The 24681-nt window shown below is 52.6% G+C and overlaps 1 protein-coding gene across 1 annotated transcript in view; it reads left to right on the top strand.

The window, feature by feature from the left end:
* The first annotated feature begins 9038 nt into the window (after nt 1-9038).
* Nucleotides 9039-24681, top strand: part of SLC6A2 (solute carrier family 6 member 2) — a 39223-nt gene continuing 23580 nt past the window's right edge. The window contains exons 1-4 of the mRNA XM_081118263.1: nt 9039-9329; nt 9837-10161; nt 22378-22509; nt 24293-24530. Of these exons, the coding sequence (XP_080974389.1) occupies nt 9888-10161; nt 22378-22509; nt 24293-24530 (644 nt within the window). The 5' untranslated portion in view covers nt 9039-9329; nt 9837-9887. The remainder of the gene's footprint in view (nt 9330-9836; nt 10162-22377; nt 22510-24292; nt 24531-24681) is intronic.

Genomic DNA, 24681 nt, shown 5'->3' with positions numbered 1-24681 from the left:
TATTTTTATGTAACTCTGAAATATTTCATAATTTTTAAATCATAAAGTTAAAAGTAATAATAATGAAAAAACCTTTATGTCACTATCATAAGTTGGAAACCGATAGCACAGGCCATACATAGATAGTAAGTATAAAAATAAATGCAACGAAAAGAAAATGCTGTTATTCAAATGGGCTTGGACCATGGGCTGAAGACTCTGCCCCTCAGCCCAGCTTCCCACTGTCGAAATGGGGATCAGTAAACGAGAGAGGGGCACTCCAGACAAGTTAGACCAGACTGAGACTGGCTCCTTCACTAATCAGGGTTAAAAGGACATGGAAACGGGACCATACCTTCTCCCTTTGTGACTCAAGGCCATTTAAAGCAGGGCCTGTCTGGCCTTAAGTGACCGGCCATCTCAGTGACCTGCTGTGCTGCCTGCTGCCCCACCTCAGGAAAGGGTGGAGAGGTCTCTCTAAGCTCTGGTCCTTCTGGCTTCTAGGTGGTTTGGGGGGTGGGGAGAGGTCTTATTAGGAGTAGGGTGGGTGACAGGGAGATAAAAAGGGAGGGATTATTATTAGCAAAATCATTAGCAATTATTAGCATAATTTGGAAAGCCTTGTGGGCAGGTTGGGAGGAAGTGAGCCTGGGAGGGGAAGAACTCCAGCTCCGGGGAGAAAGGGCCAGAGACCCTGGCAAGAAGTAGGCAATGCTGAGGTTCAGAAATGCATCAGCCGCGACCTCCAGGATCCCAACTCCAAAGAGCGAGGTGCCCTGCTGAGAATGGGGAGCTAGAGAACAAAGTGGGGAGGTGGGGAGGCTGAGAGGGTGGGAACCAAACAGGGAGCCACCAGTCACTGGGGTAGAGCAGTGGTTAAGAGTGTGTGCCCTGGAGCAGCCTAGGTCTGGGTTCAAGGCCTGCCCGCTGTTACATCTTAACCATGTGACCCTGGGCAAGACATTTAATCACTTTCAGCATTAATTCTTCATCTGTAAAATGGAGATAAAAATAGTGGGCACCGTGTGGCATAATACTTAGCCTAGTTCCTGGAACCAATAAATGCTCAATGAATGGAAAGACTGCCAAGTATATAGCAAATATCTATGGTGTATTCAGTGTGGACAAACACTGCTGAAGCTCTCCTCGGTTGTGACACACTTAAGCCTTACAACTACTCCAGGAGACAGAGCCTATGATGAGCCCATCGTACAGAAAACAAAACTGAGGCACATATCAGCCCAAGATGACACAGCTGGTAAGTGACAGAGCTAGGATTTGAAGCCTCAAGCAGTTAGTATGAAAGTCGAGTGCCACTGTGCCGTCTCATCACTTTAGGGAGGCCAACGGGTCGGGGTCTTCTAAGAAATGAGAAGGGGAGGGTGATGGTGTTTAACATACAGAGGGCAGAAACTCACTACCTTGAACCCTGCTCCCTAGTTCCCTGGCCCTGCCCTAAGACACTCAGCTTTTCATCTTGGGGGCCAGGGTACAGGAGCAGGACATGCCTCAGGCAGGCATTCTCTGTGTGTGGCCCCCAGTGTGGCCTACTGCTTGTGCCACCATGTGGAAGCAGCTTACTAGATTCGGGTTCCTGGGAGCGAGGTCCAGTTTAGGCCGGGGTGGGGAGGGCAGCGTCTTCCAGCCTTTGGCCTCCCTGTGGACGAGCCTGTCCTGAAGACTCATGCTGGTCCTTCTGATGAGGGTGCAGTTCCCATCTCCATCTCCTCACCCATGGCGCAGGACTGTCCCCTGGACTGTGAGCACAAGGCCGCTTTTCTCCCTTCCGGGCCCTAGAGGGCGCCCGTTCACGCCGCCCAGGGCAAGGACAGCTCGGCAGGACGTGCCTGCGTGTTTTGCTAAGTGTGGTCAGATCAGAGGAACGGGGTACTGGCCTGGGAAGGAAGGCACTGAGGGTGGGCAAAGCAAGTGCAAATCGCTATGGCCACTCTCAACCTGAGACTGCGGTTACAAAATGTTAAGTCACTGATACTGGGATTGTTTTATTTAAACAGGAATTAGACACGCTGCAAATATGCAGATTTCTCGTTCTCACTGCACATCCGCTGAATCCACACTTCTGGGGCGGGGCCCAGGAATCTGCACTTTAACGATGTGCTAGAATGACGTGAGCTGGGGAAGGCCAGAGGCAAAGGGTCTCTAGGAAGAAGCAGTGACCTTCAAGGACATGACTGCAACTGTCATCACAAAGCCTTGATAAACGGGTCCCTTCCTATTGGGTTACCAAAGTCATTCCCACTGATTATCTTGACTAGTATATTATCCCCATTTTACAAGTGGAAAACTGAGGCTCAGAAGTCAAAGGTCACCTGGCAGGTAAATAGTGAAGTCAGGCCTTGAACACACTTCTATTTTTTTAACTCCATAGGCCATACTCATAATTATTATACCAATATTTGCCATTTCATCCCAGTCTTGGAATTTGAAGTCAGATAAACCTAATTGAAAATTCTGGAGAAGATCCTGCCTCCCACAAGCATAGAGAAATTAAACTTTTTGAAACCACAGGAAGAAGTAACACATATGCTATACCAGGCACTGTCCTAAGTGCTTTACACGTGTTCATTCATTTAATCCTCTTAATGAGTCTATGAAGTAGCTACTGTTATCACCATCCTACCCATTTTACAGATGAGAAAGCTGAGTAGGACACCTTGGCCATGATTTCACAGCTAGTAAGTGGTGGAACTGGGATTAATTCAGGCAGAGGCTCCTAAGTCCATGCTTTTAGCCCCTACCCCATTCTTCTTCTCCAGGCTGCAGGAAAAGCTGAACTTGGTCAGTTTCTCAGGAATAGGTGTCAGAGGGCCAGTGAGATAAGTGGGGAGGGAGTCGGAAGGTAGCTGCAAGAATCACGTGAGTCCATATTTATTACTGGCCAAGCCATCGGGAGGCGTTTCTTAAAAAAGAAAAGAGCGCTCAGAGACTAGCGGGATTTAAGAGATTGTGAGATGGATTTCATGCAACAATCTGCAAGCCCCCTAAAACTATATTTAAAATGCTGTGTACATTTAAGAAGACAAACACATGGAGATATGTACTGTGTTCTTGGATAGGAGGAAGAAAGACTATTGTAAAAATATCAATTCTCCTCAAATTGACCTATAGATTCAAAGCAATCACAGTTGAGAGTCCAAACGTCCACAGGGCTTCTTCACGGAACTCAGCAGGCTGACTCTGAAACTGTAAGGAAGAACACTGCCAAGACATTTCCAAAGAGAAAGAGCTACAGCATCTTGCCCTATCCGACAGGAAAACTTATTAGGAAGCAATGTTTGCTTGTGTTCCAGCTTTATCGAGGTATGGCTGACTGATAAAATTGTATATATTTGAAGTGTACAGCGTGGTGATTTGATATACATATACATTGTGATATGATTACCATCATTGAGTTAATTAACCCATCTATCACCTCACGTAGTTACCTTTTGTGTGTGTGGTGAGAACACTTCAGATCTACTCTCGTAGCAACTTTCGAATGTACAATACAGTATTGTTAACTGTAGTCACCCTGCTGTACCTTAGATCCCAGGTCTCAAAACAAAAGGTTTGTACCTAGAAAGCAATGCCAATTAAGATAATGTGATATTGCTCTGGAACAGATAAACAGACCGATGGAGCAGAGTGAAGAGTCCAGAAACACCCCATTGTACAAGGAAACATGAACCACAGCTAACTCCATCGTCATGGATGAGCCTCAAGTGTCACATTCAGTCACAAGTCACAGGACAATGTCAATAGTGTGATTCCTTTTATATAAAGGTCAAAGGACAAAACTAAACAATGTATTGTTAGGAATATGCTCATAGGTGCTAATACTGTAAAGAAAAGAAAAGGAATGAATATTTGCCAGATTCCCCATAGTGGTTACCTTGCAGTGGGGAGAGGGGTGAAGGGATATGCGGAGGGAGGGGCACACGGGTCTCATGGGGGACTGGAAACGCTCTATTCTTATTCCGGAGAAGGGGTTCTTGTGTGTCCATACCATTAATAGTATTAAAATGGTTCATACATGTTTTATATAGTTTTTCTTCTGTGTGGTTGTGACTGAGTTGAAAAATGCTGGGTGTGCGTGCATGTTCTGGGAGAGTCGACGTTTCACCCGATCGTCTAAGGGGTGCCTGGGCTCCTAACCGAGTGCACGGGGCACGGAGCTTTCTGAGGCCCAGTCCTGCTCGGATATCCCAGCCTGACTCCTGAGCCCGACAACCATCCAGAGGGTCAGCCGACCACAACCCTCCCCTTTCCTGGAGAGGGACGGGAACCAGGTGTGAGCCCCTGTCACCATAACTCACAAGACTCCCTAAGGCCAAAGGATGTATTTGGGGGCTAACACGAAAGAGGGAGAAGGTCCTCCTTGGCTTCCAGTCCCTTTGCCTGGAAGCCCTCCTGTCTCCTCCCTTTCCTAGAGCCTCTGCTGACACACCTTCCATCTGTCCTCCTTCCTCCTATGGTCCATCCCCACCTTCCTGACAGACGTGGCCCTCGCCCCAAAGCCCAAAAGCAGCAGAGAGGAGTGAGGTCGCGGGGCGCTGACTACCAGCCCTGCGCTTTCTGCCCTGGCTGCCTCTCCTGTCTCCTGTCCCCATGCCTTTGGCCCTGCCTGGCTCCCCATCCCACGGAGGGGACAAGGCTGACTCCAGGGTTGTTACCCTAAGGAGCCGGACGGGGGCCATCACCCGGAATGGGGTGGCGAGGAGCAGCGGGTGTGAGCGGGTCAGGGGGTGTTAGGAAATCGGCTTGGGATGGGAAGGGCCCAGGCACCTTTTGTGACCCACGAAGACATGTCCGGTCTGTAGCCGGATCCTGGCAGAGGATGTGAATGTGAATGTCAGTGACAGACCGAAGCCCTTTAAGGCCAGCGCCTGACCTTTGGTAACGCGTTCAGTCCTGCCCATCTCTCTCCAGCGGCTCCCACCTCGTTCAGAACAAAGCCCGAGGGCCTCCTGTGGCTGATGCCACGGAAAGGGTAAGCGCCACAGGAGCCCAGCCACGCCTGTGGCCCTTACTGATGGCGGCCCATTGGGGCAGGAGCTCAGGAGGGTCTAAGGGAAGCCTTGAGAGCCCCTGGGAGCTTTAGTGGGAGGTGGCCTCGGGGGACTCGTTTCAGCTTATGGGTGTTTTTGAGACTTGTATGCTGTTTGTAAATGCGGTATAATTTATAACAATGACCACTGACCCCAGGGCAGGGCAGCTGCAAAGACATATAGGCAGATTGCCTCCTGATCCAGAAACAAACAAAAAGAGGAAAAAAAAAAGAGAAAGAAAGAAGAAAAAAAGAGGGAATCACATGTACAAGCAAACCTCTCCTCCCCTCTGGCCTTAGCTCCCCCATCAGTGCAATGGGGGTGCAGGCTCGGAGCCCATCCTCAGGACACTTCCAGGACACGGCCCCTCAGACTCCAAATGTCTCCCAGTCCAGCCTTTGTGTGTCAGCAGGGTCTTGGTGCCTGCGGGGACAGGGCTAGGGCTGACTGAGAGCACCAGCCGTCGCCTTGTGCCCATGGCCTGTGTCACCACGTGCCATGGTAAGTGGAAGTGACGCCTCCTCGGAGATCACATTAGCTCTGATAATGCTCAAGCCGCCTGCCCGCCCCCTTGCCCTCAGGCCACTTGGAGGGGCCAGGACACAGGGCACAGAGAGAAGCCACATGGCCCCATGGTTCTTGGAGCTGTGGACAGGGAATCTGGACCAGAGATGGAGAGAGACGCCTTCCCCTCAGCCCAGCCGCAGCCTGGTGTCCTCACTGCTATCCCCCAGAAGTCTCGGAAACCACAAGGTGGAACTCTTGGGACTTGCCGATTGGCCCTCGGATGGTGTGTATGTGTGTGTCATGGGGGGGGATGCCTCCTCCATTCCTGTAGCAAACACTCCCAGTGTTTTGCTCACAGCCCTCGGCATTGTCATTCACTGTTCCTGCCAATGCAGACCTGGCCCATCAGCTTTCTACTGCCAGCCCCTCTGCTAGAAGCTTTTTTCTGGTGACAGGGGTGTGCTCAGCCACAGACCACGCGGGCTGGAAATGCTGGCAGGTAGGCAACCTGGGATTGGGTTAAATACTCAGGTTTCCTTGCCTAGGAATCGCACAACCAGAGGTCCCAAGCAGGACTGCACACAAACTGCCCGCAGCTGGAACTGCTCCTAATGTCCCCTCTGCTGGTTTCCTTCCCTTTCCTGCCAAACCTCCCCACTCGTTCACCAGGGGCCACCTCCTAAATAAACTACTTAAATTCAATTCTTTGTTTCAGGTTTGGCTTTGGAAGAATCCAACCTAAATCACTTCAACCAAACAAATCAAACCCAATCAACAACTGAGATTGCCTCTAGCGCTCTTTTGTACACATTTCTGGAGCACAAGCTATGCAACAGAGTATGTGGGCACTGTCCTATGCTGGTGGGAAGTCACACAGATCATTGTATTAGACAGATATACAAAGCCTTATAAAGGAGTTGACTCTGTTGTGGGAGTTGGCTATCAGGGAAGGCTTTCCTGGGGAGGTGACATCTGATGTTTTGAAGGATGAATAGGAGTTCTCCAGGTAGACAGGAGGAAGATGAAAACAGCATGTTAAAAAATCCAGAGGTGTAAAAAGGCACAAAGTGCCCAGGGAACTATTAGTCGCTGAGTATCTCCCATGTTGCTAGAGAACAAATCGTATTTTGGAGGTGGTAATGCATTTGTAGGAAGAATGAGGAAAAAATTAAAATAGCCAGAGATGCGGTTAAATGGACAGGCAGAATCTTGTCTCAATTGCTGAAGGTGTTTAGATATTATCTTGGAAAGACGGGAGGATTTTGAGAAATTGTGGGTTATCTTTTTCTGATTGCTTAAGTATCAGACGCTCATTGTCACAAAGTTGGCAGATAAAGAGAAATACAAAGAAGAAAATAAAATGACCTCAAATCCAGGGTTAATTAAATCACATTGGCATGTTGCCACCTCTCAGGGGAGCTTTGGGCAGAAGAGTGAGGTGATCAGACTGGAGAGTTAGAAAGAGATCCGGAAGCTGGTGAGTGTCATGCGGCTGGAAAGATACCGGGTGAGTGGCCCACGGGGAGGCTGCGAAAGGGGACAGGGGTCTCTGGAGGGGATGCGGCCGCAGTGGGCATGCTGGGGCTTCACCAGGCGCTTAGAGGTGGGGTTTCAGGACCAGCTGGATGGGGCAGGGCATAGAAGAGTGGAGGGGAACATGACCGCTGAAGAGATTCTGAGTGTTTCCATCTGTAAACTGGTGGAAGGGAAGGGAGCCAAGATGCCTGGGTTCTTATCTCAGCTTTGTCACTTCCAACCTGTGGGACCTCAGACAGGTCCCTTGAATCCTCAGGCCTAAAAAACAAAATATGATTCTATTCCTACTTTGCTCACAGGCTTGTCAAGATAATCCCTGAGTCAAGGGAGATTACCGCCCTTGATGGATGGGAACCTGTGGTTCCAGGCTCTCCTGAAACCTTTGCTCCTTCCTTCCCCTGATCCTCTACCTCCAATCATCAGCCCCCAGAAGGCCAGGACAGACCCATCACCCCACTGGTTTTCCCTTCCTCTCCTCTCTGCCTCCTTCATAGAGGACATTTGCCATCCTGGTCCCTCCAGTGAAAAATGCTCTAAGCACCACAAACTCCCCTGCAGCCCCATTCATTCATTCATTTTACATGCTAATCAATGCCCTAGTACGTTTGAGGTGCGAGAAATACAGTGGGATGTAGGACAGTCTAAGTCCCTGCCTTCATGGAGCTCATATGCCCCTCAAGAGGAGACATATAATAAACAAGCAAACATAAATTTGGACAGTGATGTCATGAAGGGAATAAATTAGGGTGATGTGATAGACAGTGGGGGTGTATTTGAGATCAGGCAGAGGAAGCAGCAAGTGTAAAGGTCCTGTGGTAGGTTTGAGCTTTAAATGTTTAAAGATCAGCAAGCCTGGTCTTATCCAAATTCCCGTCCATCCTACTGAAGTGTTGTCACCTCTGGGAAGCTTTCTTGGATCACCACCCCACCCCTCGCTTGATGACTCGGCTCCACGAAATTTCCATAGCCCTGCGGTCACTACCAATCCTGACCACACTGGGTTGTGATTGACCCTTTACACAATGAACTGTTAGTTCTTTGAGGGCAGGGACTATCTTCTCCACCGCCCCGCTAGCCAGCACCGATCAGGTATACAGCAGGTAATCAGCATCCATTTGACAAATGAATAAATTAACCAATAGATAAATAAGTGAGTGAATGAATGAATGAATGAATGAATACCAGGTCTTACTTGTTTAAATGCTGCCTTCTCAAATTCCCCAACCAAACAGGAATCCCACCCTCTCTTTACCACACACTGCTTTTCCCCCACAGCACAGACCACCTTCTCACATACCAGCTAATGTATTTATTTATTATGTTTCCTGTTCCCCTCAGTCTCCACGTGACAGAATGTAAACTCCATCATGTCAGGGATTTTTGAGTAAGTTCACTCATGCATCCCCAGAGCCTAGAACAGTGCCTGGAACATAGCAGGCACATGTAAGAACAGACGCGTGAAGGGGAGACTAAATGAGTGGACAGATGAGTGAGTAATAGTTCTCAGCCTCACACCCCAGGGCTCGCGACCTCCAATGCCTTGCTAGCCTGCCCTGCTGTGCCCTTTCAGCTCAAGCCAGCCCAACAAAGCCCACCCAACGGCCTGCCCGCGTCGCTTTGCCACCCCAGGCACTGAAGTTCCCCTTTTGTCGTTTTTTCCATGGGGGAATCCTAGCAGGGTAGTTTAAGAGGCCTGCGACGGATGGCAGAGCTGGCACTGAACCGGGTCATTTGCTCTCTCCAGTCTTGCCTTGGCCCCCTCTCAGAAGCGACTCAGCCCCTAGTTCTGGGGGTCCCGTGGTAGGAAGTCAGAGCCTGGCGCCCCACGAGCTGAGTCTGGTGCCTCCGTGCGTGCTGGAAAGGGAACGCGCCCCGGGCCGAGAGTCGACGCGAGCGGGCGGCGGGGATCCCGCCACCTCCGGAGCCCGCGCCACGCCCCCGCCCCTGCCCGTCCCCGGTCGCGCTGTCACTCTTCATTAGTGCTAACAGGCTCCAGACAGCGCGGACCCGGCCCCGGGTTAATGCAATCGGCGCGTTACCTGGGGCGCAGGCTACATTACCAGCGCGGCCCCTCGGCGGGCCAGAACCAGCCGGCCCGCCAGCCCGCGCCCCTCGGCCGCCCGCGCCTCCAGCGCTCCTCCGGCTGCGCCCGAGCGCCACGCCGCGGAACCTGGCCCCGGCCCGCGCCCCGCAGCCCAGCGAGGCGGGTCCTGAGCGGTCAGGGCGCGCGGCCTCCGGGATCGCGTTGCTGCCGGACACGTGAGTGCGCCCCGCTCGAGGGGCCGGCTGGATGGACCGGGAGACCCAGGCTGGGGCGCGCAGAGCTAGAGCGCCGGCGAGTTTGACGCGCAGAGGTGTCCGTGTCCGGGGAGGTTCCCGGGCTGTTGGCGGTGGCGCAGACCCGAGCTGAGGGGACAGGGTAGCTAGCGCGTCGGGCTGGTCACCGCCCTGGGAAACCTCTGCCGTGGCGTGTCCAGACCTCGTTTGGGACCGAGAGGGAGCGGCCGAATGAGCGAAGGGCGGCCAGGTCCCAAGCCGGCCCTACTGGGCGGGCAGGAGCGGTCTCCGCCTCTAAGTTCCCTTACAGTCCCGCGCGCCACTACCTCTGTTTCCAAATTGTCCCAACAGACGCGCGCTCGTTTCTGGAATCCCGCGTCTGCTCGGCGCGCACTGACCGAGGTGTCCCCGGCGTTCCCGGGAGGTAGCGGGAGGCGCGCCCCGGGCGGCCCAGCCCCGTGACAGCATCCTCTCCCTTCATCCAAGCAGAGCCTCGGCGCGCTCTCAGCCCCGCGGCCGTGCGTCCCGCCAGCTGCGCCCATGCTCCTGGCGCGGATGAATCCGCAGGTGCAGCCGGAGGGCAGCGGCGCAGACCCGGCCCCCGAGCAGCCCCTGCAGGCGCGCAAAGCGGCCGAGTCGGTGGTGGTGAAGGAGCGCAATGGTGTCCAGTGCCTCCTGGCGTCCCGCGCGAGCGACGAGCCGCCCCGGGAGACGTGGGGAAAGAAGATCGACTTCCTGTTGTCGGTGATCGGCTTCGCCGTGGACCTGGCCAACGTGTGGCGCTTCCCCTACCTGTGCTACAAGAACGGCGGCGGTGAGCCCCCGGGGGCGCTGGGGGTGTGGACGTGGGAGGCTCCCTGTCTGCAGCAGTGGCTGGGAGAGGAGCTGGGATACACACGGAGAAGAGGAAGCACACGGGCAAGTTTGGGGCGCAGGAAGGAACCGGACAGGCTCACACACAAAAGCGCCTTGGAGTCCCCAGTGGAAGAGGGAAATTGAGGCATGAACTTGGACAGGGATAGGCGCATGATTGGGATGAGGGGATCGGGCACCAGGTTGGATGGTTCACAGGAAGGGGGGTGGAGATTTGGAGAGCTCAGGAAAGGGCGCCAAAAGTGCACAGGAGGAGACACAGTGTCCCTAAATCCAGCACTCCAAGCTTGATAGAGGACTTGGGTTTCCTGAAGGCACTTGGGAAGCCCTGGGCGCTTGGGACAGAAATGCACAGAGAGGAGCTGGTGTTAGAACTCCACTCCGAGTTGGTGGTGTTTTGCTGGAGGGGCCAGAGCACACAGCCTAGGAGGCATTGGTCAGTAGATCCCAAGAGCTAGCCTGGTCCTGGAGGCGGAAGGCCTGGATGATAGGGTTGGAGCTTCCATCTACTGGGGTCTTGGCCACATGGCAGGATGGAGGGAGATAGGGCCTAGAAATAGCAGTGGGACTCTTATTTTTCTCCCTGCTGGGTGACATTACCTACCCGCCCTGGGATGAGAGCCTAGAAACCAACTACAGCCCAACCAGGTGGCAGAGCCCTGGAGGAAGCAGCCTAGGGGACAGGATACTGGGTCTTAAGGCCCCAGCTCCTTCCTCAGGGCCTTTACTCCTGGGTGCCCAAACCACTCAGTCCTGCCCCCTTTGCTGGGATGAGCTAAGGGATCCCCTGCACAGAGCCTGGGGAAAGTGATCTGGGCAGAAGTTGGTGAAAGGGGCCCAGCTCCGGAAACCTGTCTATCCACTGGACCATCCTGCCTGGCAGAGGCTCTGGCTCGGGACTCCAGGGGGTCAGAGGGAGGCAGGGAGAGGGTTGGGAACTGGGCATTAGGGCCTGGGACCCCGCTGTTTGCTTCAGTGTATACTCTAGACACTTGCTTCTCACTTTAGGTGAGAAATGGGAAATATGATCCAGAGATGAAGCTCTTTCACGTTTGGCTACGTAGCTTTTCAAGGGCTTCTGATCAGGGTTAAGCATATGGCCCTTCGGACCCAAGAAAGGAAGAAATGCAGATCCTATGTTATCTTAGCAGGGAGGTGATGAATAAAAGGCAGACTGAGAGACCTTAGGCCCTGCCATCCAGCATGTCCTCAGTGACTGTCTGAGACTGCTTGTCCGTAGACACAGAAGGCTCTACCATTAATCAGCAATGTTTATCGGGTTCTTCTTAGTGAGGCCCAAGGCTAGGCTCTCCCACATCACCTAGATGTATTAACTTTCTGCCTGGAGCTTTAGTCACCTAAGGGTTTCATTGTCACTCTGCTACAGGTCATTTCCATTGTTCTAAGTATGGAAGCTGAAACAACTCAGATGACCAAGAGGACACACGGCTAGATAGACATCCTAGAGCTTTCCCTGGCACTGTGTGTGCACTTGGCCACTGCCACCAGCACACAGAGAGAGAGAGAGTGCCTGCTATATGCAAGGTGACATACCAGGTGCTTAGGGCACAAGACAGAGCAAATTTGTCACAGGTTCCATTTTTTTAAGTGAAGTTGTCCAGAAGCCCCCTCTCCTAGGCTTGCTAGGCCTGCCCATGCCCATCCCAAGTCATTCCATCATTTGTCTCTTCGTGGGTCTGCCTCCCCAACAGGCTGGGGCACCTTGAGAGCAGAAACTGTGGCTTTTAATCCCTGCATTTCCAATGTCCAAGATAAGGCCTAGATCCTAGGAATGTGGTAAAAGGTGCCCAGCAAACTTCTATGGAATGAATGCATTCATGAAATGGCCTAACGCCTCTCCAGAAACAGCAGAACCCTTGGTGGTAACGAACAAGCGAGGTGCCCATGCTGTGGGCACTGGGGCGAGGGCGGCTGACAGCCTCGAGATCAGCGGCCTGGATCCCAACTTCTAGCTGTGTGACTTTGGGTGACTCTGCAAGCCTCACTTTTCTTGTCTGTCAAGTGGAAATAATGGTGTTCAACTCAAGAGGCTTGTTGTTAAGACTAAATGTGTCCATGGGAGCGTGGCACGGAGGACGGCTTAGTCCAGGTAGCTGAGGCTCCTTATTGACATCATTATGATGACCTGTGAAATGGGTGGGGGAGGTGACAAGCACTGCTTTGGAAAGACTGGAGGTGGTGGGCTGTAGGTAGAACTCAGGTCCTGTGAATGGGAGGGACATGCTCAAGCCTTGGGGGAGAAAAGGAGATGTTCTAGTTGATCGAGAATGCACATGGATCACCTCAGAGGCTTGGAGTGCAGGCCAAAGGGCAAGCTGGGAGAGATAAGGGTTGGAGAGGCAAGTTGGGGCCTGGCCGTGGAGACCTTAAACACCAGGCTAAGGGTGGGGAAGTATTGCCAGTGAATTTCCATCTCTTGCTAGGGTGTCCGTGGCTGGCACAAGGCAGCAGGGCAGCCCTTGTCTCAGAGTCCAGTCTGAGGCAGCTCTTTTTCTAACTTACTCCCCACCACCTCCAGGCGATGCTCAGCGGGTCCCTTCTGGGCTTTACCTCTGGTGAGACCTCCAGGTTGCTCCTTGTGGGTCAATTCTCATCCAGTAATTAATTCTGAAGTCAGCCCTAGAGATGGGCAGGTGGGCTGGCAGGTAGGGATCTGGAATTGTGGAAGCAGCTTAAAGACCTGAGTTTGAACCCCAGCTCTGTTACCCTGGGCATGGCGCAGTCGCTCTCTGAGCCCAAGCTCCCCATTGCAGCTGGAGGTGAGCTTAGAGGACCTTCCCAAGATCCTCTCCCAGCCCAGCGCTGCACCCAAGCCAGGACTCACCGCCCTGTTACTTGGCACCCCATGTGCTCGTCTGGTGCCAGAATTAGCATGGTAACCTCCGAGTCCAGTTGTTCGTGCCTTTCCAGACTGGAGGCTGTTTTGAAATGATAGAGGTGCTGATAGTTTAAGCCCCTGGCTAATATTTCCTGGATGAATTGCTGGGAAAGGTCAGTCTGCGTGAACATGTTCCCTAGGCTAGCTGCTGGGGTGCGTGGGCGCAGGAGGCTTCTGGTGGGAAAGCCACTCAGGGCTTCACTCAGAACCTTCTCCAGCAGGGAGGCAGTGCCGGGAAGCGGGGCTGTTTCAGGGCTCTAGACCTCCCCCTGCACCTGTGGTCTTGGGCTTGGCCTCTGCTGGTTCCAGGGGGGGAGTGGGCCGGTCGACTGGGTCCCCACTTCTGCCTCCCTCCCATTGTGAATTATCCTTGACAAATGGCTGCTTCCGTTTGAGACATGTCGTGCTGACGGGTCTTAAGGTTCAGGCAGACCTGGGTTTGAATCCCCATCTGACATTTCCTGGTAATGTGGACAAGTCACCCATGCTCTCTGCACCCCAGTTTCCTTGTGCAGAAAAGGAGAGTAACAGTACCTTCCTGCAGGGTGATAGGACATTACAGAGAATGCATGCAAAGAACCCAAAACAGTGCCCGGCTCAATAAATGGAGTTGTTACTGTCATTGTTATTGTTCAGTGATTTCTAACCACAGGCTAGGCCCAGAGAGGGAGCGGACTGATTCTAAGAGGAAATCCACGGGAAAGTGATGGAAGCAGTCATGCTTGGGCCTGGGGAATGGGGAGTGAAGACCTGGGCGTCCCTCTATATTCTGACAGCCTAATCTTGTCGCTCTGTAGTTTCCTCACCTGGAGAATGGGGATTAACGTTTCCCCACATTCATGGGGTCCCACGTGGTTCTGGGTCCCAAATGGAGTTCCCTTCCTTCCCCAAGTAAGCTCTGGCTCTCAGGTACTCACAGCCCTTTAGGAACTCTCTTGGCCAAAATAGCTGAGGTTGTTGAGGCCAGGAGGAGGTGGTGGCTGGTACAGAGGGCAGCTGTTTGCAAACTCAGTGCCCTCACATCTGGCTAAGGGTGCTGTCTACACCCCAAGCGTGGCAAGCCAAGTTCTGCTCAGATGCCCATGAGCCAGCCAGCTGGTGTGGCTGACAGGTTTGCAGGAATGAGGTGCTCCCTGGGGGCTGAAGCTGAGACATTGGGCTGAGGTCGCCAGCATGATTTGGCCCATTGCTCCAAACTGGCCCAAAAGATCTTTTCCAGCACGATGGGATTTCACGGGGATAAATGTTACATTCTACCCTGCGGTTCCAAACCCAACTGCCTAAGTAAGCATTAGGTCAGAGCATGCATGAGTGGAGAAAGGCTCTCGGGATTTCATTAGCTGCGTGTAAGTCACTGCTAGTATCCATTTATTTAACCGAAAAACATTTACAAAATGTCCATCATATGCCAGGAATATCAAGATGAGCATAAGGCAATTCTTTCCTTCAGGGGCCTCATAGTCTATTGTAGATAACCTAAAAGCTAATGTCATTTAAGATCCTATTACTGTAGGTATTAGATCCCAAATGAGGGAGAGGAGGTCCTACTCTGTTCTTTGTGGATTATATTTCCCTCTCTAATGTAATCTGAGCATCCCAGACCCCTGTAGTTTGTTCCTTTAAAGCAGGGGTGGGGAACCTTTCTTTCTGCTGAGGGCCATTTGGATATTGATAACATCGTTCACAGGCCATACAAAATTATCAACTTAAAAATTAGCTATTAAAAAAGCTCCTAGATTTATTGACTTTCAAGTCCTGCCTGTGGTTGCTTTGGCAGGGCCAGACCACATGATTTCGCAGGCCATATACAGCCCTTGGGCCAGAAGTTCCCCACGCCTGCTTTAAAGTAAACGGGATAGAGGAGGTGGGAAACCAGAACCTTCAAGCAGCTGTATGGAGAGCCCCAGCTTCATTAATAAAAATCTAGTCCAGACCCTGCAAAGCCAGTGGCAGAGGGAGAATTACCACATAAAGAGGGGTAGCTCTACCACTCATTTCCCTGAGTTGCACCTCCATTGCCCTCCTTAGAGGAGGGAGCTTCAAACCCTTAGGGGAGTGAGTGTGTTCCCGGGTCTCAGAGCTAAGGCCCAAAGGTTGGCTGGAAGGACCCAAAATGAAGATGAGGGAGTGACCCCTTCTGAGGCCAAAAGTACCAGCTGTAATTTTGTGTGGCATTCCCCTCTTGGAGCAGGGGGAACTTGTGCAGAAGTTCCTGGCTAGACCCAGTCAAGTGCAGGGGAAGGAGTGGAGGGGTGCAAGGCCCCACTTGGGTTGAGATTATAGGGACCCAGAGCCCATGGTGGCTGTTGAGGGCCCCAAGGAGGTCAGTCTTGGGCAGGAGACACTAGTTGGCACCATGTGGCTCCTGGTTAACACGCCTGAATGATCTGGGTCTGGTTTATTCTAAGAACTGGCACACTTCCCTACAGAAATGGCCACAGGGAGCCAGCTGTTTAACTAGCAAAACTCAGAGGGGGACCCTATGCCTGGCACTCAGGGTACAAAGAATTGCTTTGGAAAACACTGATTTGCTGTGTTGTCTGTAGCTCTACGGGACAGAATGGGGGCATAGGTGAGACTGCAGGGGAGGGATGTAGGGAAGAAGGAAGCGGCCGGGTAGAGGTTGGGCAGAGCCTCGGTAGATCGTGGGACCTGAGGCTAGAAGGGCCCTCCAGACTGTCCTGAGTTGGGCAAGAAGCAGGGACTGTATGTCCCAGTGTTGATCAGTCATTGGATGCCAGCTGCGCTGTGAAAAGCATGTGGCCTTGACTGACATGGCTTTCTTCAGCTGAGGCCTGAGCAGTCCCCGCTGGGGGCACAGGTCCTCATTCCTGAAAAGGACCTGGGCAGCACTGGTGGTGGTGGCTTGGGGGGCTCCTTGGCTTTGCACTTGCTCGTGGTCAGCAGTGTATTTGGATACAAGCCTCACTGGGAACAGTGACATGAGGAGCCCAAGGGCCTGCCTCAAAATCCTCTGTGCTTGCGAGCCTCCGGCAGGCGTCCATGGCTGTGCACTGCAAAGGCCCACCCACCCTCAGCCAACGGGCGATCCTCAGCCGTGGTTTCCAGCTTACAGAGCTGTGTCCCATCTGCTCTCCTGTGTGAAGGCAGGGTGACATTCCCATTTATAGAGCACCTACTAAGTGCAGGTATTTGGCCTCCGTGATCTATAATTATCACAGCAAAGCAGTGACATAGGTATCATTAGCCCTACTTACAAAGGGAAACTTAGGCTCAGAGAAGTTCTGCTCTTACTCAAGGTCACAGAGCCATAAAAACAGGACGAGGTGGCCGGAGTGGTCTCTAGATCCAGGCAAGGGGGTAAGAGGAAGGTCGTTTAGGTTTATATTCTTCTGACACCAAATGTGTGGGGGGTTTCCCCACACTGACCATTCCCCATTTCCGGGCACCAGCTGGGTGGCCTACTATTCAGTTCTGACATTATCTACTGGCTGTTAATGAGGACCCCACAAGACTGTCCATACTTTAGGTGCCAGTCCCATGTCCCAAGTTGTCACCTGTGCTTCTAACGAACCAGCTGTAAATCAGGGCTTCCCATCATCCTGTCTTCAGATTTGACCATTTGTTAGAACAGTTCATAGAACCCAGTAAAAAACCCTTATTTACATTTACCAGTTTATTATAAAGGATACAGTTGAGCAGTCAGATAAAGAGGCACATGGAGTGAGGTCTGGAAGGATCCAAAGTACAGGAACTCGGTCCCCATGAAGTTGGGGTGTGCCAGCTCCTGGCACGTGGATGTGTCCGCCCACCTGGAAGTCCTCCCAGCTCTGTAGTTCAGGGTTTTCTATGGAGGCTTCGTCACCTACGCATGGTCAATCTTCAGTCCATTGCCAGCCCCTCTCCCTCCCCAGGGGATGGGGGGTGGCTGAAAGCTCCAAACTTCTAATCATGGCTTGGCCTTTCTGGTCACTAGTCACCATCCAGGAGCCCACTGAGTCATTTCACCAGAACAAAGCCACTCCTATCACCCAAGGGATTTGGGAGCTCTGTGTTAGAAACTCTATTACTCCCATTGCTTGGGAGATTACAGGGGTTGCAGGAGCCCTGTGTCAGGAACACGGAGCATAGACCAAATATATGTATTTCTTATTATGTCACAGGGGGTCTGCCCTGAACCCTGTGCTATAGAGTCCCACTCTGCCCTCCGCCTTGTCTCACTGGGGTCAGGGCCCACCCAGAACACTGCCTCTCAACACCCACCACACTCCAGGTAACTGGGTGTTGGAATTCCCTGCCCAGGCACCCCAACCCCCTCTAGGTCTGCATGCATGGCCCTTTACCTGGTTCCTTCTGCAACATGGACTGTGCTAGACGTTGGCTCAGCCCCAGGCCCAAGGGGAGGCCGGCACCCACTCTCTGCAGAGGCTGTGCGCAGTGCTTAGACCTGTGGGCACAAGAGACCACATGCATGTGAGGAAGGCCTGGCACCTCTCTGGATGGAGCTGGGGGGGAAGGTGGGCAGTGAGGCAAATGGGGCTCCCCCATGCTCCTACTTTCCAGCGCAAAGCACCAGGAGCTGAGGGCTCTGAACTTGAACTTTATACTGGCACCATTGCCAAGGTCTAGCCATCAAGGTAGGAAGATAGCGCATGTTTTTTTTGTTTGTTTTGTTTTAAATTTTATTTTTGTTTAAAATATTACAGGTGTCCCTTTTTCTCCCCAATGACCTGTTCCACCCCATCCCATCCCCCTCCCAGTCCCTCTCCCCACCATTGTCCGTGTCCTTGGGTTGTGCGTAGATGCATATAAATTCTTTGGTTACTCTCTCCCCCTCCACCCACCTGCCCTCCTCCATCCCTCTGACATTCGTCAGTCTCATCTATGCTTCCATGTCATTGAATCTATTCTGTTCATCAGTTTATTAAGTTCTTTAGGTTCCACATATAAGCGAGATCATGTGATGTTTGTCTTTCTCTGCCTGGCTTATTTCACTTAGCATAATTTTCTCCAGGTCCTTCCATACTGTCCCAAAGGGTATGAGATCCTTCTTCTTTACAGCTGCGTAGTATCCATGGTGTGAATGTCCCACAGCTTTTTATCCACTCAGCTGCTGATGGGCACTTGGGCTGTTTCCGGATCTTAGCTATTGTAAACTGTGCTGCTATGAACACAGATAGCGCATGTTTTATTTAGCAGCTAGACTCGTGCAGTGCAGCTTTCCATGCCAACCTTTGCCCACAGGTGCCCCGGGCGGCCTGCTGGGAGCAGCTCTGTCTTCCCTTGTCTTACTCTCCTTACTGACCTTTACTGTGCCCTGGGAATGTTTGCGGGAAAGGGACAAATCCAGCAGCCCTAGGCCTTGACCCAGCTTTAGTTGGGACTCTGGTGAAGGCTGTGGGCAGCGACAGCCCGTGAGCTGAGCTGCAGGCACCAGAGAACAGCTCTGTGGGGTTTCGCTCCTCAGTATATCAAGGTGTGGCTGGAATGCACTTCATGAAATTGTGCCTTCAACAGTCGGGAAGCTGGTCCAGCAAGGTCTCGGGGGCCCTCCTCTCCTCCTGCAGCCCCTCCCTGGTCACACTCCCTCTTCCTCCCCTCAGTTCCTCCCTGGCCAGCCATTTGGCCTCCTGCTGTGCCCCTCCTGCAGGCATTCCCTCCCCTTTCCTGGGGTCCTCCCCACCCACCTAGGCTCTGCTCCAGCACATCCCACCCAGAACCTGGCAACCACTGGGCTTCCCTTCCTGAGGACTCAGCACTTGCACAGAGGATTCCAGAACCCCTCTGTGAGCAATAGGGTTCATCTCGAATAGTGGGGTGCAGGCAGAGTGTGCTGGGCTAGAGGTGATGGACAGCTGCTTTCCTTACTAAAGCCACCCAAAGGCTACTGGCCAGAGTCCCTTTCACAGTCGGCGGGGTTTTCCTTGTGTGTTTGTGAGCGTGTCGGTGTGCAGAAGCGTATGCGTCCCTTTGTGTGAGTAGGCACGGTGCGCACTTGTGGTGCGTCTATGTGGTAGAGACTCCTAGGAGCTGCGACCCCTGGGAGAGGCGCCCTGCCTGCATCTCTCTCAGTCGGCCCCACACGGGGATGGAGCAGGGCCATGGAAACAAGGCAGCTACCTGCCTTCAAGGCAGTAACTTCTAGAAAATGTGCAGTTGAGCCTCAGTTTCCCAGGGGCTGCTTCAGGACTGTTCCCAAGAGAAGCATCCTCGGTGGACTCTTCCTGACCTTTCGGCTGGGCCCTGGCTCCCTCCAGACCCTCTGCAAGGGGGCCTGGGCCAACTTGCCGGTCAACGTCCTTTTTGAGAAAAAGGCCCTGGCTGCGGGCAGCTGCGGTTTTCATTCCTCCGCAGCCGTTTCATCATTCTCGCGTGCTCGCGGCCTGTTTCCGCCTGGAGCCCTGGCTGGCCCACGTCACATGCTCTCATACGCTGTCATAGATAAGCGCCTCGGGCTTGTGCAGACCCATCCTCCTTCCCCTGTCCGGGCTGGGCTCCCAGCCAGCACAAGAGGAAGTAAATTTCAGAGGGGGCAATTCTCCAGCCTGTTGGCAGTGCTACCCAGGGTGTTAGGGCTGAGAACACCGACCGACATGCGGAGCCGTTAATTGGCTCCCATTGCTTCTTCCCTTCCTTGTAGAAGAGCATAGGACCGTCAGTGGCAAAGCACGGTGCCAAGACCTGAGCCGTGACTCCTGACTTCTCCTTCCCCAAAGTCCCTTGGGCCCCTGATTCCTGACTTCAGGCCTGTTAAACTTTAATACATCAATTTTCCCTCCTTTCTGGGTCCAGGCCCCCATGGGGGTAGCAAGTGGCCACAAGGCAGAGCAGGGCTCAGGCAGATCCAGGTTTGAAGCCAAGCTGCATTCTTACTAGTTTGGACAAGCAACTTGACCTTTCTAACCCTTGGCTTCCTCATCTGTTAAATGGGATCAGTGGCAGTTTTCTCTCAGGGATGGTTTTAAATGAATAATTATGGAAAAACTTAGTGTGTGGTTTGGCATATAATAGATGCTCAATAAATGGTCCTTGTTATTTTCATCAACCTCATTGTCACCACCACCATCTTCCTTCATCAGCACCACCTTAACTGTCAGCATTGTGGACAGACATGGGTTCAAGTGCCAAACCAGCCCTCTCTATGGCGGAGAGGGACAAAGGTGGAGACTGAAAACAACAAATGAGGAGGGGAAGAGGGAGGGTGGCATATGGTTGTTTCAAAGAAGTCCAACCTAGAGCAGGGACTGGAGCATTGGACCAGCGTATGACCAACAAATGAGCCCAGATCCTCAGTTTCAGAACCTCCCCCCCCCCCAAGACTCTGTCCTTCATCTAAGCTGGAATGTTCTGGAATCTGCAGAATATATTGAGAATGGCTCTGAAGTTCTGACCGACCTGGGTCTGAATCCCAGATCCATCACTCACCAGCTGGGTGAGCATGGTCACGTCACTTAATTTCTCCAAGCCTCAGTTTCCTCCTCGGAAAAATGGGTATAGTAGTTGCAATCTCAGGCAGTTTCTGGAAAGGGTAAATGGGATCACAGATGTCCAGAGCCCAGTGCCCTGCCTGATACATAGGACGTACCCATTTCCTGATAGTTCTTCCCTACTCCCCACCCTGCTGGCCCATCTCTGGCTACAGAAGGGACTGGGTCTCAGAGCACTGGGACCAACACTTCATGCTTTGTCCCTAAGAGACCTGGACTTCCTGGGAAGAAAGTGGAGAACTGACAGTCTGAGGAGGAGGGTGAATTTGACCTTGGATGTCATGTGATAGCCACAGTCCTCTGCTAGCTGGGGGAGCCTCAGTTTTTACATCTGTAAAATGGAGGAAGGAATAATCTTTACATTCTAGGGTTGTCGTGAAGATCGAATGAGACATTGCATGCAAAGTGCCTGAAACACAGTAGGGGACATTATATTTCTAATGTTGCCATCATTAAATATTTCCCAATTTCTGCTCTTTCCTGGTGTGGACAGGACAGGGAGTGTTTGGTTTCCAAGGCTGCGGATCTCTGTCAAAGGCCAATGGTGGGAAGAGTGTGCATCTGGCCTGGCCACCTCCAGCCACACCAGGAAAAGAAACTGGCGTTTTGCTTTGGTCAGGCTCGCAGCCGGGCTGAGGGCATGCATCCCAGTGAGCCACCTTGCAGAGTCAGAGCCCGTTAAGCTCACCCCGGGCTTCTGGGCACACTGAGAATTGTCTCTGGCACTCAGACGTGTCTAATTCCACCTGGAATTCCCCCAGGGTTCGGTTGCTGCCCATTGTCAAGGGATCCCTCTAGTTGCTCTGAGTGGGCACCTTCCTTGGTCAGAGACTTGGGCCTCTGGCCAATTTGTTCCAGTGTCTATTTACCTTCAACTGCCTTGATTCAAATCCTGCTCTGTCTCTTATCAGCGGTGCAAATAGGACCGATTCGATTTCCTTCTTTACCCTCAGTTTCCCCAGGGGGTCATAATGACCTTGTCAGATTATGTTGTGGGACTGAAAAGAATCCGGTGATATTGTGGGTGGGAAAGCCCCATGTGACTTTAAAATGATACAGATATGTGCCCTGGCTGGTGTGGCTCAGTTGGTTAAACATCATCGGGTGCACCAAGGGGTTGTGAGTTCGATTTCCGGTCAGGGAGCTTACCCAGGTTTGATCCCCAGTCAGGCTATGTTCGGGAGGCAACAGATTGATGGTTCTCTCTCACATCGATGTTCCTCCCTCTCTCCATCTCCTTTCCTCTCTCTCTAAAACCAAAAAAAATATATCCTCAGGTAAGGATTTTTAAAAATTACATAGATCTGAGTAAAATAGAAGCTCAATCATGTCACTTTAGGCACTGTCTCTCCCCTTCTGGTCCCAATTTTCTTACCTACAGAAGGAAAGGTTTGGGGCACTTGGCATTCCCCAGAGTGAGGATTCATGAAAGAAAAGGTCGGTATTTAAATAAACTTGACGCAGACTTACCTGTGATCCACCCCATGGCGCTTCACAGTGTGTGCTTGTGTATCTAAGGCTAGGAGAGTCCTCCAAGAAACATGCCTCTGTAGCTTTAACCCAGATTTTACTAAATTTGATTACATGCCTCATTCTTACGCTATTAGTACAGGTAAAGTATTATTATTGCTGTTATTATTTGTACTAATTGTTCTTTGTATCTCCTATTTGCCTGCCACATAGTCCCCCTCAGGGAATGGCAGGACGAGCGGAGGAATGAAGGCCCTTGCAGCCCTGGGTCCAAGAACTCTGCGGGGCAGGCCCGGCTGGCAGGGGGTGCGGGCTCACACCCTGCCTCTGTGTCCTCCAGGTGCTTTCCTGATCCCGTACACACTGTTCCTCATCATCGCTGGGATGCCCCTCTTCTACATGGAGCTGGCTCTGGGCCAGTTCAACCGGGAAGGGGCAGCCACGGTGTGGAAGATCTGCCCGTTCTTTAAAGGTAACGAACAGGGCTGGGGGAGTCAAAGGTTGTCCGCAAAGACTTCCCTGTGCCCCTGGAGAATCTGCCCCAAAGGTGGGACCTGAGGTAGATCAACTCTCTTGTGGGATTCAATGAGCGTGTCCACCTTTCAGAGTTACCTGGAGAGTATTTGGTGTTTCACGAACAGCTTTAGCCTAGAAAGTCTGGAAACCTGCCTTTCCAGTCCAGGCTGTACAGCTGAGTGACCAGGGGGTGTCTGTTCCCTGCATGGGAAATACCGAAGTGTCAGAAGTACCCAGCACACATACCACTACTCTCCTCTCTTGCTCCCGTGGCAGACGTGATAAATCGATCACAGATCTTTTCTGGCTCAGCCAGCAAGCTGTCTCACGATCCTTAATACAACAGCCACAACTAACGAGTCACAGCGGGGATGTAAGATGAAGCCTGCTTGCATTTGGGACTTAGGGCACGTCTGGAGGAAAAGGTCACAGCATCTGCCATTTCTTGGCCCCTATACAGCTGTGAGAAGGGTGTGGAGTAAGAATTAGTGTCTGCCAAGCACTGTTTAGCCAGCTGGGCCCAGGGGCCACTGAGCACCCTGCGTGACTCCTCTGAGCCTCCTCTCAGCCCGCATGTGTCTCCTGTGCACCTCCCACCTGCTCTGTCCTGTAGCAGATACAGGCTGGTACCAGAGGCTTATAAGCCATCAGTGTATTAGTTAGGAATTATTTTTTATTTCCAGAAATCCCACTCAAAGGGGCTTCAATATAAAAGAGAATATATTGGCTTATGATAAAGTCCAGAAATTTCTTGCTAGCTTCAGGCACAGCTTGATTCAAGTTCTTGAATAATTTATCTGGAGTCTCTCCCGATCCTTCTCTGTTTTCCTGGGTGTTAGCATCAGTCTCAGGCACGGTCTCCTCAGCACTAGCAAAGCTGGCCGTCAGCAACAGGAGTGAATCCCACCACGTTTAACAATGACAAAGTAAAACAACCCCCCTTATAGCATCAGAGCCTCACTAAAGGTCCCAGAAAGGGCTGTCATTGGTTTGGCGCGAGTCATCTGCTCACCTCTCAACCAGTCACTGTGGCCGTGGGGAAGCGGAGCTCTGATGGTCAGACCTGAGTCGCGCCTACAGCTAGAGGAAAGGAGGGATTAGCCTCGTTCAAACCTTGCATGACAAGAATACTTAAGGCCACCCTCTTAAAGCCACGCAGAGCAGGCCAGAAACGTGTCTACTGTAGGCAAGAGCCGTAGAACTAGCCCTGAAGGAGCTTGGGACACATTCAGGAAGATGCGGTTGGCACACAGATCAGACCCAGAGGACACGGGGCTGCAGTTCTGATCAGGGAGGGCTTGTTTGGGGTTCCCCAGAGGCAGGTCCTGAGGCAAGGATCTCAATATAAGGAGTTATTTGGGGAGGCGATGCCAGGGGACACCAGTAGGGGATAGGGAGGAGCAGGCGGTCAATAAGCCAGTTCCCCCGAGGGCCAGGGGCTCATTCACAGCCTCAGTGCTGTCCTGCCCAGGGCAAGGGCGCTGCGATACTTACTCTCCAATGCCTGTCCCTGTGGCTCCCTGGGGACATTAAGGCCCTGGCACACCCAGTCTGCCCAGTGCATCGGCAGAGGGGAGTCTACTGGCCAGAGAGAGCCCCCGGGCAAAGGGATGGGGGTGCCTAGGAGACACAGAGAGGCTCTGGCCGTCTTACAGAAGAAGAAAGGTGCGGGTCGGCCGCCAGGACAGCTGGCTCGGGCTGGGCCTGGGGGAGCCCTGCCTGAGCCCTCTGCCCCCCAGGAGTCGGCTACGCCGTGATCCTCATCGCCCTCTACGTCGGCTTCTACTACAACGTCATCATCGCCTGGTCCCTGTACTACCTCTTCTCCTCCTTCACCCTCACCCTGCCCTGGACCGACTGCGGCCACGCCTGGAACAGCCCCAACTGCACCGACCCCAAGCTCCTCAACGCCTCCGTGCTGGGCAGCCACACCAAGTACTCCAAGTACAAGTTCACGCCCGCAGCAGAGTTTTACGAGTAAGTCTTCCCCCCTCGGCCTGCTCACATGGGCACAGGGACCTGTGCTGGGCAGGACCTGATCCCGACACTAAGGAAACCCACAGGAGAGGAGGGGGCACGCCAGTCACCATTTGCAGCGTGGACTGACCCTGGGCCAGGAGCTGAGGAT

Source organism: Miniopterus schreibersii (assembly GCF_964146895.1).
Source record: "Miniopterus schreibersii genome assembly, chromosome: 18".
NCBI classification, from domain to species: domain Eukaryota; kingdom Metazoa; phylum Chordata; class Mammalia; order Chiroptera; family Miniopteridae; genus Miniopterus; species Miniopterus schreibersii.
The sequence above is the reverse complement of the archived record's forward strand: the minus strand, read 5'-3'. Positions and strand labels throughout refer to the sequence as shown.